Source organism: Engraulis encrasicolus, chromosome 13 (assembly GCF_034702125.1).
Source record: "Engraulis encrasicolus isolate BLACKSEA-1 chromosome 13, IST_EnEncr_1.0, whole genome shotgun sequence".
NCBI lineage: Eukaryota > Metazoa > Chordata > Actinopteri > Clupeiformes > Engraulidae > Engraulis > Engraulis encrasicolus.
This window is the reverse complement of record NC_085869.1, coordinates 45,083,204-45,097,311: the sequence shown is the minus strand read 5'-3', so window position 1 is coordinate 45,097,311 and position 14,108 is coordinate 45,083,204. Positions and strand designations below refer to the sequence as shown.

The window sequence follows — 14,108 nt, the reverse complement described above, 5'->3', positions numbered from 1 at the left end:
TACTTGTCAGTATTAACACAATGATTGCATATGTTGTAATAGATATAATGCATTTGTACATTTCTTTTGGATACAATGTTAGACTAAACACAAGTAGTATTGTACATTGACAGGGAGGGGGAAAGTCCATTTCATTTCATCCTTGGAGTTTTTCAGCCTCAACTAACCAATGAACTGAAGTGTTACTTTGATAATTAGCATTCAGAAAAAAAGCTATTACTCAGTTTGACCCAGCTGTTCAGTGACTTGGATCCAGTGAATCAATAACTGAAAATGCAATAAGCAATCTTCACACTGGCGAAATCAAATTTACAAATCTCAAACCATTTATGAAAACCCTTAACATGTAGTCATACAATTAAAACACATTTTTGCACACACAATGCACAATTGTATTGCTCGATGATCACCACAAATAAAAAAAGGTAAGCACACAGCATATCATATGTGAAAAACTGTCATCTTCCCTTCAAAAATCAAAACATACGAACTAACTCTTGCTATGTGGTTTGTGAAAGAAAACAATACACATACTGTTGTACAGCACACAAGAATAATTTCTGGCAGCTACTTCAGTAGTTACAATAGTTCCCTCTAGTGTATGTTTTGCTCTACTACAACCTGTAAAAAATAAAAAAAATCTTTCTGTACAGTAGAGCTGACTGAATGCAATGTCGCTCATCACAAATTGGGGAATCAGGTCAGCTCAGGTTTTTAACATGAAAAAAAAAAACAATTAATGCATTGAGTGTTGTACCATCATCACAGTTTTGGGTTATATTTGCACACCATGGGCCTATACTACAAAGCTGGTTCAGGATAAGTTAAGGTTAAGTTAAGAGGTAAATCATCAAATACAAGATCTTTTCTTAAGAAAATGAGGACTCCAGGCTCTTCTATTAGATGATTTACCTATTAACTTAACCTAAACTTATCCTGAACCAGCTTTGTAGTATAGGCCCTATATTACCGTACCACTGGTCTAGCAGGTCATACTGTAACAATTGGAAGATCAACTGGAGCAATTTTAAGGCACAGTGGCTTCGTAGGGCCAGTCTTTCTAGAACCTTTGGTTACACTTTGGAATACCTATCCCTAAAAGCCTTGAAAGCACTTTACAAATAATGAACTAATCATCAACAAAACCTTTACATATTTTTGTAAATGGGCAAGAAATACTATGTTAACACAGCAGACACAGCATAGTTGCATCGTTCTTGGAAGTTTCTCCTCCAAAGACCAGAAGACATGGAATCACTGGATATAGAAGCATTCGTCAGGCAAACACACGTAAAACTCACACAGTAGATGTTGATTCCCACTCCACTGTGCAGTCATGGTTTGGTTCTTACTCATTTACAAACATTTGTAAACGCTTTGTTCATTATTAAATGTTAATAAAGTGTTTGTAAAACTTTTTGGGGGTAGTAATTCTAAAGTGTAATAGTACCTTAATTACTTACTGTAATAGTACCTTATTTACTCATTGTAAACATTCTGATTCATTGGTTGAGCAGTAAGTAAGTAAGTAGTGTATGAGGCTTGCTGGCTATCACAGATGAACTCCAGAGGAGACAAGTTCCAGTACCGTTTCCTAGAGCTTGCATTGTGCTATACTGAGAGACCACACTAAAAAAAGTAATAAAATATTGCTGTTCACACACACTCACAACCTACAGTTTGTGTTGTAAAAAAAATGAAGTGCCTATGAACAAAATCGATACCACAGATCTGTAAATCATTTCGGAAAAATATCAAAGTAGTAAGTGGAAGAAGGTAGCTGGACACTATCGTCCCTCAGTCCCAACCCAGGGGTGCATTTCTCAAAACCAAAGTTGCTTACTACATTAGGCCATGTTTTCAATGCATTTTCCCATTGGCAACTACCGAAGTTGCTAAGAGGCTAACAACTTCTCTTTTGAGAAATGAACCCCAGAACTTTAAAAACAAACAAAGAAAATCGGTAGTCAGTCACTGAAACCGCTGTGTGCTGTGAATAGCAACTTTGGCAGTAGAGAGGAAAGAAAAACAGAAGACCGTGCGGACGGCACATTCCCCCAAAATTACACTCACCATGTTATTACGCTAGCAGCATGCATACCCCACTGACATTTAAGAAGAGCCCTTTGGTAAACCAGAGGAAAAAAGGCTCCAGAGGAAAAAAAAATAACAACAAGAGAACCGAGAAAAGAAAAAGAAAAACATTATCTGTGAATGGAAGTGGCAATAATGATCCACAAGTCTGTGTCTTACTACATATGGTATACAGTAGTGCAATTCTCAGAGTCACTGTGCATAGACATTGGTGAACTGCCACCTCTGATGCTCATTGCCAGAGAAACAGTCCTTCACATAGATGCCGTCACCTTTGGGACCCGCTTCAAGACACAGACGGCGGGCACTGCTCTCCACAATGATGTGCTCGGCCTGCAGAGAGAGAGAGAGAGAGAGAGAGAGAGAGAGAGAGAGAGAGAGAGAGAGGTAAATATACAGGATTGCCTGTGTAATTAGCACTCACTGAAGGTTACTCTACTAAAGCATTTGAATGCGTGCCTTGCGGGGTGACTACTCTCAAAACAGCTTTTCGAACATGAATGACATTCATTCATTGGGTTTAGTCGTGTTTGTTTTTTGGACTTTACTACATAGCACCTTAGGAGTAGTATTTTTTACAACATTTTATTGCAACACAAATAATATTATGGATCTAGAGTAGAGTAGTTAGTTACTTCATTAATCCAAAAGGGAAAGTGATCCAAGTATGCAAGATGAGGATTAAATCAAACAAACAAACAAAAAAAACCATAACATTCTCTCTTATTATGTCAACCTGCTTACCATAACTTTGTTGGTATTGAGCATCCATCGCTGGTTGGCGTTGACTGGATCACAGGGCTCCACAGAGACGCGGTTGGCCAGCCCATGAGGCACCACACACAGGCCCTGCTGCTTGATCAGCCGCAGCCAGGTGTAGCTAAAGTGCTGGTTCTGGATATCACAAGACACAACAGTTACTGAGTCACCACCCTCTACTGCAGGGTGGTTCCCAAACATTTTATGCAAGGGACCCTTTTTGGAAATATGTTCAAGACACCTTCCCCCATACGCTCAGGCATTCTTCTTTATATTGCTTAATTGGTTAGTAACAGTGTGTTTGTGAAATGTACTGTATGTATGTAGTCATCTTTGGTAGAAAGAGTTATTTGATTGTATCCATTTTCTTGCAGTGTGGATTTTTAGCAATAATAGCAGGCAAACTGTTAAATTACCAGTTTACCTGCTAATATTGCTAGAAATCCACAGGAAAAACAAATAAAGCCATTAACCAAAGAAGTGAGTACTGTTATTAACCAATTTATGGAAGAAAGTAAATTATCCGATTTCATGCAAAGTTCCTTTTGTCCACGACCTCCCTGCAATACTTCTGTGACCCCCTTAGAGGCCCCAACCCCCTTTTTGGGAACCACTGCTCAACTGGATGAAGAAAGATACAGTATACTGTATACTACTGATACCAGTATTTCACCACAGTGGAAAGCAGACGTACAAGGATATGTAATGAGTGTACAGGATAATACAGTAGTGTACGGAATAAACAAAACAAGTTACTACACAGTGCATCAGCCTTTCACTTAAAGGCAAAGCAGAAGTAGAAAGATATGCAATGAGTGCAAAGTACATTAAGTACAGCAGTGTTATCCAACCAGGAGTACATGTACCACTAGGGGTACTTGAATGCACATAGCAAGGACTATGTGGAAAAGAATAATAACAATATACCATATGGACCATAGTCACATTGGGATAGAGGAAGAGACAGCGAGAGGGTACTCATGGTACGACAAAAAGAGCTTAGGGGGTACCCAAGACAAAAAAAGTTTGGGAAACGTTAGTGTACAGAATAAACAAAACAAACACGTGCATACTCATGCAAAGCAAGCAGTGACAGGGAAAGAAAGGGAGGGAAACAGAGGTGAAACAAACTAGCATTTGTACACAGAGAAGATGAGTGCCGTTACATTACCTGATTGCTAAGATCGCAGGTTGCAAACACAAGTGTTGTGTTCTGTAAGGCTAGGCATTTTCTAGTTCCAGGATTAAAAACCTGAAGGAAGGCATGAGGAATATAGTTAAAACAGTGAAGGGAATTAATATAACATAAGGTGCAATGACTTGTATGTACTTTTCAAAAACTGCGAAAAACAGTTTAATTGTCAAGTAGAACCAAGGCTAGAGAACAGCCCAGTCACAGCTGGCTTAGCTGTTGGCATACAAGGAGCCCTTTGTCTGGTTAGAAGCCAGCTACTAACACTGTGTCTTTGTGCTGATCTGTGCCACACGCCACCAGATGCAAATAAACAACTCAAATGGACTGTCAAGCCGCACACGTCTTCAAGAAAATGCTGACAGTTTTAGAGAATGTCATGAGTGATGTGCATAGTAGATATGGTCCTCCTAGAACATATATTTTATTTTAACCTGTTACGTTAATCCTAGCGTCGAGAGCTGCATCACACAGCATTCAGGATCATGAGATTTGAGATTAAAATATTGGTAAATTAGAGCTGAATTAACATGTTATAATGCAAGATGAGGGTCTTAGCTTTAATATACAATATATGTTTTTGTGTGTTTCAGAGGCTGAAATATTTCTGCTTTTCTTTTTATAGGCTGTCGGTAGGCCTTCCTTTTCCCAAAAATGGCTTAGGCACGTAGGTGTTTTAGGCATCAATGGCTTAAATTGTCAATGGTTTGATCCACCAATGAGATCTTAAACTAATAAGCCTTTCAGAGGTTTTACTGTAGTAAACATCATCTACTATATAACTTCAAAACATAGTCTCCCTGCGCAGTCAGTGTCTAGGTGCTGAAGATGTGCCCCCCCCCAAAAGAAAAAAACCCAAGGTAAATGATCATACCCTGGTTAACTTCGATTCTGTGAAAAGTGTGCAGTGATTTGCCTCATGTTTTGGACAATCTTGACTTACTATTCCCTCCGCTTTGACCACGGGCGCCTCCATGTCGGGGTAGATGTTCTCCAGGTACCACTTGAAGCTCTTGCACTTGAGCCTCTGTCGCAGCTGGATCTGCTCCGTCAGGTTACCCACGTCGATGACGGTCTTGTCGAGCAGGTGGTGGTAGCCGTGGCCGTAGAAGAGCTCCTTGTACTCGTCCAGCCAGACCTCGGCCACACGTGCCAGGTTCCTCTCCACCGTCTTCTGCCTGTCCTTGGGGAACTTGTAAGGGTTCTGGCCGCGGAAGATGTGTCCCACCCTGGAGCAGGGGATGATCTCGATCTCTCCTCCGCACATCCAGATCTGTGGAGAGACGGTAGATCAGAGGTGAACATTCGAAGGGCCTCTTCAAAAAGTCCTCCAAGGGTCGTACTATCAAAACAAGTGAACAGTACAGTCACTTTCACCATGTATTATAACAGGTATCACATCAAGTCATCCAAATCCAGTCCAATTGGATCCAACACTTCCAAATGTGCATTAAAACTAAAACAAACACACCATCCATATACACAGTCGGAGTGAAAACAAGACAGTCAATGTAGAAGCATGCACATCATCTTTAAAAGTGCACTGTGTACTGTGTGCATACAATAAACATACGTAGTTGAGGGTGAAGATGCTGGTGCACATCCCAGAAAAAGGTGCAGGACTGTAAGGCTGACTGTCATTTTCGTAGTCAGCACACTTCCAATCCTTTTTGTTGTTGTTTATTTCATGGCTGGATTATGTTTAGACTTCAGCATTCATCAGATTCTCTACAAACACAGTCTGAGTAGATTAGAACGTACCAATCCGGCCATAAAATAAAAAAAAACAACTAAAAAGGATTTGAAATGTGCAGATTCCTCGCTCCAAATATAACACATATAGAACATGCATTATAAAACTACCTTGAATGAAATTTCCATATTTTCTCCACCCCACACATCTAGGCCAGGGTCGTAGGTTCCCAGCTCATAAAAGTACTTCTTATCGATGGAAAACAGACCTCCTGCCATCACCGGACACCTACAAAAAAAAAAAAATCCATCATGGTAATTTCACATTCCATAATATACAACAGACCAATACTAGGGGTGTAAATAATAATCGAAATGTATCGATAAATCGCGATATACAGTAATCTGACGATCACTGGCCCCTGCCCTAGCTCCATAACATAATAGAAGTGAAAAAGTAATTGGAAAAAAGTCAAATTGAATCATATTGTATCGTATCGTGGGGCATTCTTAAGTATCGAAAATAATCGAATCGCATCGCATCGAGTAATAAGATATCGATATAATCCCTAACCAATACACAAAACAATATCTATACATACACAATATAAAAACAGTATAACAAATGACAAAAAATAATTAGCATTTTACCGTAGAGGATCACTGTCTTTCATTTGGTTCTTCTTGATGATATCTTCAGAGAGCGTATTCCATCCAAAGACCAAGGGCCACTTGAAGATGCCTCTTTGGAAATTGTCAACCTGCACATAACTGTGCAAATAGCACAAATCAAACAACGATTACTTCCCACAAACGAGCACAGCAAAGCAACATCTGCCTATACTGTATATGATTCCAAGGAGAAGACAGTTGCTTAACAAACATGCCCTAAAGGAATATAAAAGAAGTGCTGGTTTCTTGGGCATGTATTATGCTTTCAAATTACAAGAGGATTGCAGAAAATATCTCCTGCGAACAAAGGCTTCGGTCGGTTAAGATACCTTATACACAATGTACGGAACACCAACTCTTTGTCTCGAATCTAATCTCCTCTGCCTATGTTTAAAGGGACACTGTGCAGGAAATGGTCAAAAAAGGTACTGCAACTATGCTGCTTATTGAAATTGGGCTGCCTATTGCCAAATTTGATCTTTACATGGAAGTTTACTAAGTATTAAACAAATATTTTCTAGTATGGTCCAAGTACAGTCATTTTTGCAGCTAAAAATGGCTATTTTTGGAAATTCAATATGGCGGATCATGGAGAAGATCCCCCTTTTCATGTATGAAAAGTGCAATTTTTCCAGTCATAATGAATACTTAGAATTTGATGGTGGTGGTAAGTCTTCATGAAAAAGGTAACTTAAGTGAATGGGCAGCATGAATTCTGGAAATAAACAACTAAAAATCTCACACAGTGTCCCTTTAACCTGCTTTAGCACAAGTTACTGTACATATCTCACCTCATATCTTTGTCACTAATGACTTCGATAACAGGACAGGCAACTTTCCGTCGGTCCACGTACACCCTCTCGAGCAGGGGTTCCAGCCAGCCTATATTACACTCAATATGAGAGTCCAGGAAAGTTAACACCTCGCCTGAAAGGAGACAATGGGAAAACACATTAACCCCTTAGCGCAGAGCCCATGTTATAACCTTACTGTCACCAAAATTGTAATGGCTATGTCTTAATTTGTTACTTAAGGCTCCCGGTACTGTCATAGCAATGTTGATATGATGTAGTTGAGCATTTTCAGCAGATAGTGAATAGGCCTGCCGGAGAAACCCATCCCCAGATTTGTGATGGTCAGGTTTCTGTGCTTACAGTACAGAACGTCAACAAAATCCAGGAGACACACCTCTCTGGCTCTCGGTGGAGGTGGACGCACTTTCTGATCTCTCTCCCTCCCCTATCTTTTCCCCTGCTATGCCAGTCTTGTTTTGTCCTGTTTGCCTTCAGAGACTCTCACTGTCTTGTTTTTCCGAACGGAATCAATGCAGGAACAAACAGTCTCCCTGGAAGAACAACATAATGAAGATGCTCTGCCCCCCCTCGCACCCCCACCCCCACCCCAAAGACACCAGGGATTGTTTACTCTTCTGGTGGCCAGCAGGCTCCCAGAGGTGTGGCTCCTCAGGACCCTCTCCCCTATCCAACGCCTCCACTGTTGTGGTGTCTTTATGTTGTGTTGTCTTTAAATGTGCTGATCTGCTGAGGGTTTTTTAACTTATGTATTCATATTGTGCACACCATAATTTGAAGGCATGAGACTTTTTTCCCTCTCCTCTCCCTAAGTTGTTATTATGGTTTCTTAATGCCACCTGTCTACCTGCCTGGTCCATGTCTACCCTACCCCTCCCTTCCCTTGTCTTATACTGTATTGTGTATTGTGTATGTAATGTACAGGTGGGTTGACAGGTGTTCTTATGGGTGCTGCTCTTGCGGCGACTGCACCGAAACGAATTTCCCCTTGGGGACAATAAAGGCTACTACTACTACATAAGTAAGCATTACATTACACTCAGCTCAGGCTTTTATGCAAAGTGACTTACAGTCATTTTAAGTACAAGGTATTGGTAACAGTCCGTGGAGCAATGTGGGGTTAGGTGCCTTGCTCAAGGGCACCTCATCCATGGAGTGAGATAGGAAGTGGAAGGGAGGGATTCGAAACTGCAAACCTCTGATCTAAAGCGCATCATCTTAAAGGAGAAAAACTTGTTTTTTTTATGGTACATTTGGCCCTTCATTTCACATTATAACATCATGTTCTACTCACCCCTGTGACGCGTGTGTCATTTGGAGCTCTGCTGAAGATATCCGGCTTGGTTATATCCATGAAACAACTTCCTATGGGCCATTTTTTGCAGGCCCAACATATGCTGTTGTAATCTATTCATCACGGTACGCTACCACTCATAACGCGTAGGTGGATTGCTTGTTTGGAAACTTCTCAAGTTTGCGGGTAATACAGTTTTTGAAAGTCTGGTAAAGGCGGATGTGACATCACGTCACGAACATCCGCCTTTACCAGTCTTTTTACCAGTCTATAGCCTATTCGGACAGGACTAGTTTAAAGGGGGGACCTAGGGTAAAGCAATAATAACCAGGAAATGTAGTCCCGTCCGAACGTGTCATGTCAGTAAAGATAGCGGAGTATCTCAGTAAACTCTGCCGAGAGTTTCACCACCTGTGAGACTGTCCGGAGAAATTACCCTCTGTAATACTTGTCCCATTTGAATGTGATACTGTGTAAAGAAGTCTGGTTAAGTGCATGAAACATACATAATATCTAATCTCTCCGGGCTTGTAAACATTACAGCCTTGAAGTAAGCAGTCAGCTTTGTTTTAGGAAGTTGTTCCAAACTGTTTTTGCTGTCAAAATCAGCAAGGTCAGCAAGGTCAAACACATTCTCCAGATAAAAGGGCACGCATACAGACGCATTATTATGGATTCAGATGTGTTAGTAAACCAGCAGCCTATTACTAAATTTGTTCCATGCGACCAAATGCCTCCATGGATTCGCAATAATATGCTTAAAGATATCTTTGGCAGAGCTCCAAATTACACACAACATACAAGGGTGAGTACAACATAAGGTTAGAATCTGAAATCAAGGACCGAATGTAAAAAAAAAAGGTTTTCTACTTTAAGCACTAAGGCCACGGCTGCCCCCATAGTATAAGTAGGCCTAATACGCATGTACAGTAGATAACAATTGATCTGTGATTTCAGATGGGGAACCTATGCAACTAATGACTTTACACAGGACCCAAGATTCGAAAAAAACAAAGGGCTATCCAGAAAAGGCCTCTCCCTCTTCTCCCATTTGCCATTTTTTTTTAAATCTTAGGTCCCATAGAGTGACTCCTTTTTGCTCCTGAATAATAAAGCTATAATAAACAAATTACCAGTGGCCTGTGCCGCCCCTGCTATGCGAGCTCTGATCAAGCCCTGCCTTTCCTTCAGGCGGATGATCCGCACCTTGGGGAACTGGGCCATGTACTTATCCAACGGCTCCTTCAGGTTGTCTGGGGGAAGAAGAGCACAACCATACCAGGTGGTACACAAACACAATGTATTGTGTTAGAAATTGATATAGAAGTTACATGCAAAACACTGTGAAGTTGTTACAGTAAATTCAGTCTTGAAATGGGCAGAGTAAATGAGAATAGAATTTTAGTTCAGCAAGCAAGTTTAGTTTAGTTCTAATTGTGTTGCCAAATACACTGTGTGCAGAATTATTATGCAGACATGTTTTTTGACCATATTGTCCATTATATGTATATTTTCCGCCACCAACCTCTGTGGACATGAACACCTATTGGATTTAAGCATTCCAGGTCAGGCATATTTGTATATTAAGAGATGCCGTGATCGAAGGAGCCCAATACCCTATATCAGGTGTGCATAATTATTAGGCAACTTTGTTTTCCTCTGTGAAAATAGGCCACAAAAGAGATCTAACAAACTCTGAAAAGTCTATAAACAATTTTGAAGTCTTCCAGAGGGATGTGGCTGTCTTGAAATTGCCCAGATATTGGTCATATCCATCTAATGCACCGTTACGAAGCCATCAGTGTCACATGCATTGTGCTCACAAAGTAACTGCCGGATTGAGAAGAATTGAAGGTCAAACTACCACAAAATTATTACCCTGCAGTGCTGTTATATTCCAGAACTGAAACCTACATCGAGTGTCCAGAAGAACATTGTATTCAGCACTCAGAGACATGACCAAGGTAAAACAGGTTGAAACCTGAAGACCACTCAACAAGAAACGCATGTCAAGACTGGGTCAAGAAAGGTCTTTAGACAATTTTGTCAATGGTTTTATGAACTTGTGAAAGTGACTGTTAATGGACCAGATCGATGAGCCCATGGCTAGATCGGTAATGTGCACACTCAGATGAGTTCCTGAGTTCTACTCAAATGCCAGCAGAATACTGCATAAATACCATTGTCTTCTTGAAAGTTGCAAACTTTTCCCTCACAGATCCAGCTATGGGCTCATCCACCCTGTCTGTCAATAGTCACTTTCACCAGTCCATAATACCTTCGAAAACTCTGTCCTAGGGTATTTCTTGACCCAGTCTTGACTTAATTAACTTGTTAAATGGTTGTCTGGTGTCATCCCTTCTTACCTTTGCTATGTCTCTGAGTGCTCAACAATCTGTTCTTCTGGACACCTGATGTAAGTTTGCATTCTGGAATATGATAGCACTGCAGGGTAATACTTTTCTTGTAGTTTCACCTTAAATTCTTCTCATTTTATGGCAGTGACATTTCATGTGAGACTGATGACTTTGTAACGGTGCATTTGATACTTCTGTGCTAACGTGACCAACGTCTTGCCAATTTCAAGAGGCCCACATCCCCCTGGAAAACTTCAAAATTGTTCATAGACTTTTCAGAATTTGTTAGATCTATTTTGTGGCCCATTTTCCCAGAAGAAAGCAAAGTTGCCTAATAATTATGCACACCAGATATTGGGTGTTGGGCTCCTTTGATCACACCCCATCTTATTATACACATATGCATGTTCTGGAATGCTTAAATCCAATAGGTTTTCATATTCATAAAGGTTGATGGCGGAAAAAACGCATAAAATGTACAATATGGTCAAAAAACATGTTTGCCTAATAATTCTGCACACAGTGTATGAAGTCGATATTTCAAAGTACTTCCCGGATGCATTCACTTTCCGAAGACAGTATGATTCATGATTACGTTGCCATAAATGTCTTAAATAAACACCTCCATCAGAGGCCGTGTTGACACAGTGATCATGAGGGCTTACACAACCTGAAACGTCTCTACAGTACTCTGCTCTCAGAAACAAGAAAAAAATCCATGTGCTTGACCTTAGTGTCTTTTTAAGTGTGCGAACCTGCGCTCACCTTTGAACTGTTCTATTTGGTTCTTGAGCACAACAATACAGTATAGCATATTATATATAACCTTTATTAGATTCGGGTTCCAAGTTATCCACACAAGACATACACTTGCATTACATTATATTACACACACAAAATTGCCCTGCTTCCTGGCTTACACAACCTACCTTTGGTGCTGCAGTCATCGACTAGGATGATCTCCTTGAGGAGGTGGGGTGGAGAGCGATTGAGCACGCTGTGCACAGACCTGAGCAGAGTGGACCACACCTCATCCACAAAGCAGAAGATCACACTTGTGGTGGGCAGATCATCGTGAACCATTTTCTCTGAGCACCTGTGGAAAAAAAACACAAAAGGCCACCGTCGCTATGTACAGAGCAGATTGTGTAGGCTACACAGATCTGTAGTTTGTTTTAATTGTACCCTCAATTCAAGAACTGCTTTGTGTAATGAAGTTTCATCAATAGCATGGTATGGATGTATTACTTACTTGCCAGTAAGAAAATTGATGAAAATACATTAGATAACAGCATATTGTATAGGCCTACATATAGTCTGAATGCATTCTTCATACTCACAGTGCAGGGCGGGTGTCGGGGACGGATCGATCTATAGGGATCTGCTCACTCAAATAGACATTGAAGTGACCTTCATTCCAGCGGCTTTGGGATTCTGCCTCTTTGCCCTTTGGCACTACTGCTGCGTGTCCAAACTGCCCCATGGCCTGTGCATCTCTGGGTTTCTCAGTCACGTCCAAGGCCATTACTTTGTGAAGTGCTCCTGGCTTTTTAACAGGGACTGTTGGTTTGGCTTTACTTGGTTCCACCTTTTGAACCTTGGGTGGAAGAGTCAACTGGATTTGTGTTTTCACTGGGTGAGGGTCGTTTTTGTTCAGTAGTTCAGAGTTCTGGTCAGCCTGTCTTAGAACTCCAGCCACCTGCTGCACATCAGGCTTTGGTTCTAACTTTGTATCATTTTTAGGATGCTGCTGAAAACCTGCTTTTGCAGCTTCACTTGCTTTTTTGTTTGAAATGTCTTTTAGATTTTCTTTACTTTTCTCCTCAGGCATGTTGTTGCCTGTTTTCACAGCTTTGTCCTCTGCTCCTTTTGGAACTACACGCCGTTCTTCTTCCTGGACAGCGGGTGGCGCTTTGGTAAACGCTGCGTCCTTGACGTCTTGCACTTTTGCCTTCTGGCCAATGTCTTTGGCTACTACGTCTTTAATACCTTCAGTCACTGCCTTGGGAAGTTTGGCCTTGTCCAGCACTGCGGCTTTTACTGTTTTGGTAGAGTTTAAAGATGGGTCTTTGCGTAAAGGCTTCACACTTTGTAAACTGCCAAGCACGTTATTTTCTATTGCTTTTTTGTCACTTCTCTCCACGCTGTCAGGTTTAGGTTTTGCAGCGTTTCCTGCAACAGTGCGTTCCCTAAATACAGGTTTCTGTTTTCTACGATACACGTTGGCAACATTTGTATCAAGTCTCTTCGCATTTTCAACAATGTCTCCCAGGTCAACGGGTACTTTCTCCACTGGGTGTTTGAACAATCTCTTGGGTGCATGTGTTCGGCTCGTGGCCTGTCTTTTCATAGCCGCCCTTTCTTTTACTACGAGTTCTTTTAACAGTTGACTGTTCACATCATTGATTGATAATCGTAATGCTGCCATGTCAAAAAGAAGCCAAATCACAGACGCCACGAACACGAAGGCCAGAACCCTCCCACTACCACGAAAGAACTTTCTAATCTTCATTTTGACGGTACATTTAGTTGCCGAATGGCTATTTCTACTCCTTTAGGCTGTTAAACTTCCTTCCTACCTTTGGAGGCATGCCTGCGTGTCAGTACAGTCCATAGAGCTTACTTAGAACAAAAGTTGTGGAACGCGCCATGGCAATTATGTAAACTCTGAAATGTAACACGAAACTGTTTCGTAAACGAGGCAGCAAATCTGTTGTGGTGAAATATCGTTCTGTAGCCTACTAATTTCTGAATCCCAAGATCCACGACTCCCAAGTTGTAAATCTGTGCCACTTGTTTGGTCTGCATTCGGCATTCGCTAATTTCCACTTTCTTCTTGAAGTCGCACTCATATTCCCTGGATTGCTGGACCCTTGCTGCTACTGATTTGCCATTTATCCACACACAGCAGATGGCTTTCCTGACAACTGCTTATCAGTCATGGGGGAACTTGCCGTCTCAAGGAGCAGTTCCTGGATCTACGCAGAAAGTCCGCCTCAGAGTACCACGTAGCCTAGAACATGTTTGCATGGTAGGCTATATGAGTAGGAGTGGCAGAGTCCACAAATCTGCCAGAATATAGATCTGCATGTTCAGAGCCTGCAGTTACATAATAGACTCCTCTATGAAATAGTCTAAAAACATCTCTGTGTTGGCTATATGAATTCATAAAGACAGATACCAGTGTAACTCGAAAGTGTTATTGTTATTATTGTCGACATTGACATCATTATTTT

General features: G+C 41.1%; 1 protein-coding gene across 1 annotated transcript; it reads right to left on the bottom strand.

Moving 5' to 3' along the window:
* Positions 1 to 303: 303 nt before the first annotated feature.
* LOC134461238 (polypeptide N-acetylgalactosaminyltransferase 5) lies at positions 304 to 13,891 on the bottom strand. Its single transcript, XM_063214019.1, has 10 exons — positions 12,213 to 13,891; positions 11,802 to 11,968; positions 9,649 to 9,768; positions 7,201 to 7,336; positions 6,389 to 6,508; positions 5,909 to 6,026; positions 4,989 to 5,318; positions 4,025 to 4,105; positions 2,839 to 2,988; positions 304 to 2,427 (listed from the first exon to the last, which is right to left on the bottom strand). Exons 1-10 carry the CDS (start codon positions 13,382 to 13,384, stop codon positions 2,287 to 2,289), a joined length of 2,535 nt encoding a protein of 844 aa, XP_063070089.1. The 5' UTR covers positions 13,385 to 13,891; the 3' UTR covers positions 304 to 2,286.
* Between the last annotated feature and the right edge of the window lie 217 nt (positions 13,892 to 14,108).

Bases quoted from the DNA above. Each gene is read 5' to 3' on its own strand.
- LOC134461238 (XM_063214019.1), bottom strand. From the start codon at position 13,384: ATGAAGATTAGAAAGTTCTTTCGTGGTAGTGGGAGGGTTCTGGCCTTC. The intron at 11,969-12,212 runs GTGAGTATGAAG...TTTTTTCCACAG, and splicing joins CCCGACACCCGCCCTGCACT to GTGCTCAGAGAAAATGGTTC. The intron at 2,989-4,024 runs GTAATGTAACGG...TGTGATATCCAG, and splicing joins CCTGCGATCTTAGCAATCAG to AACCAGCACTTTAGCTACAC.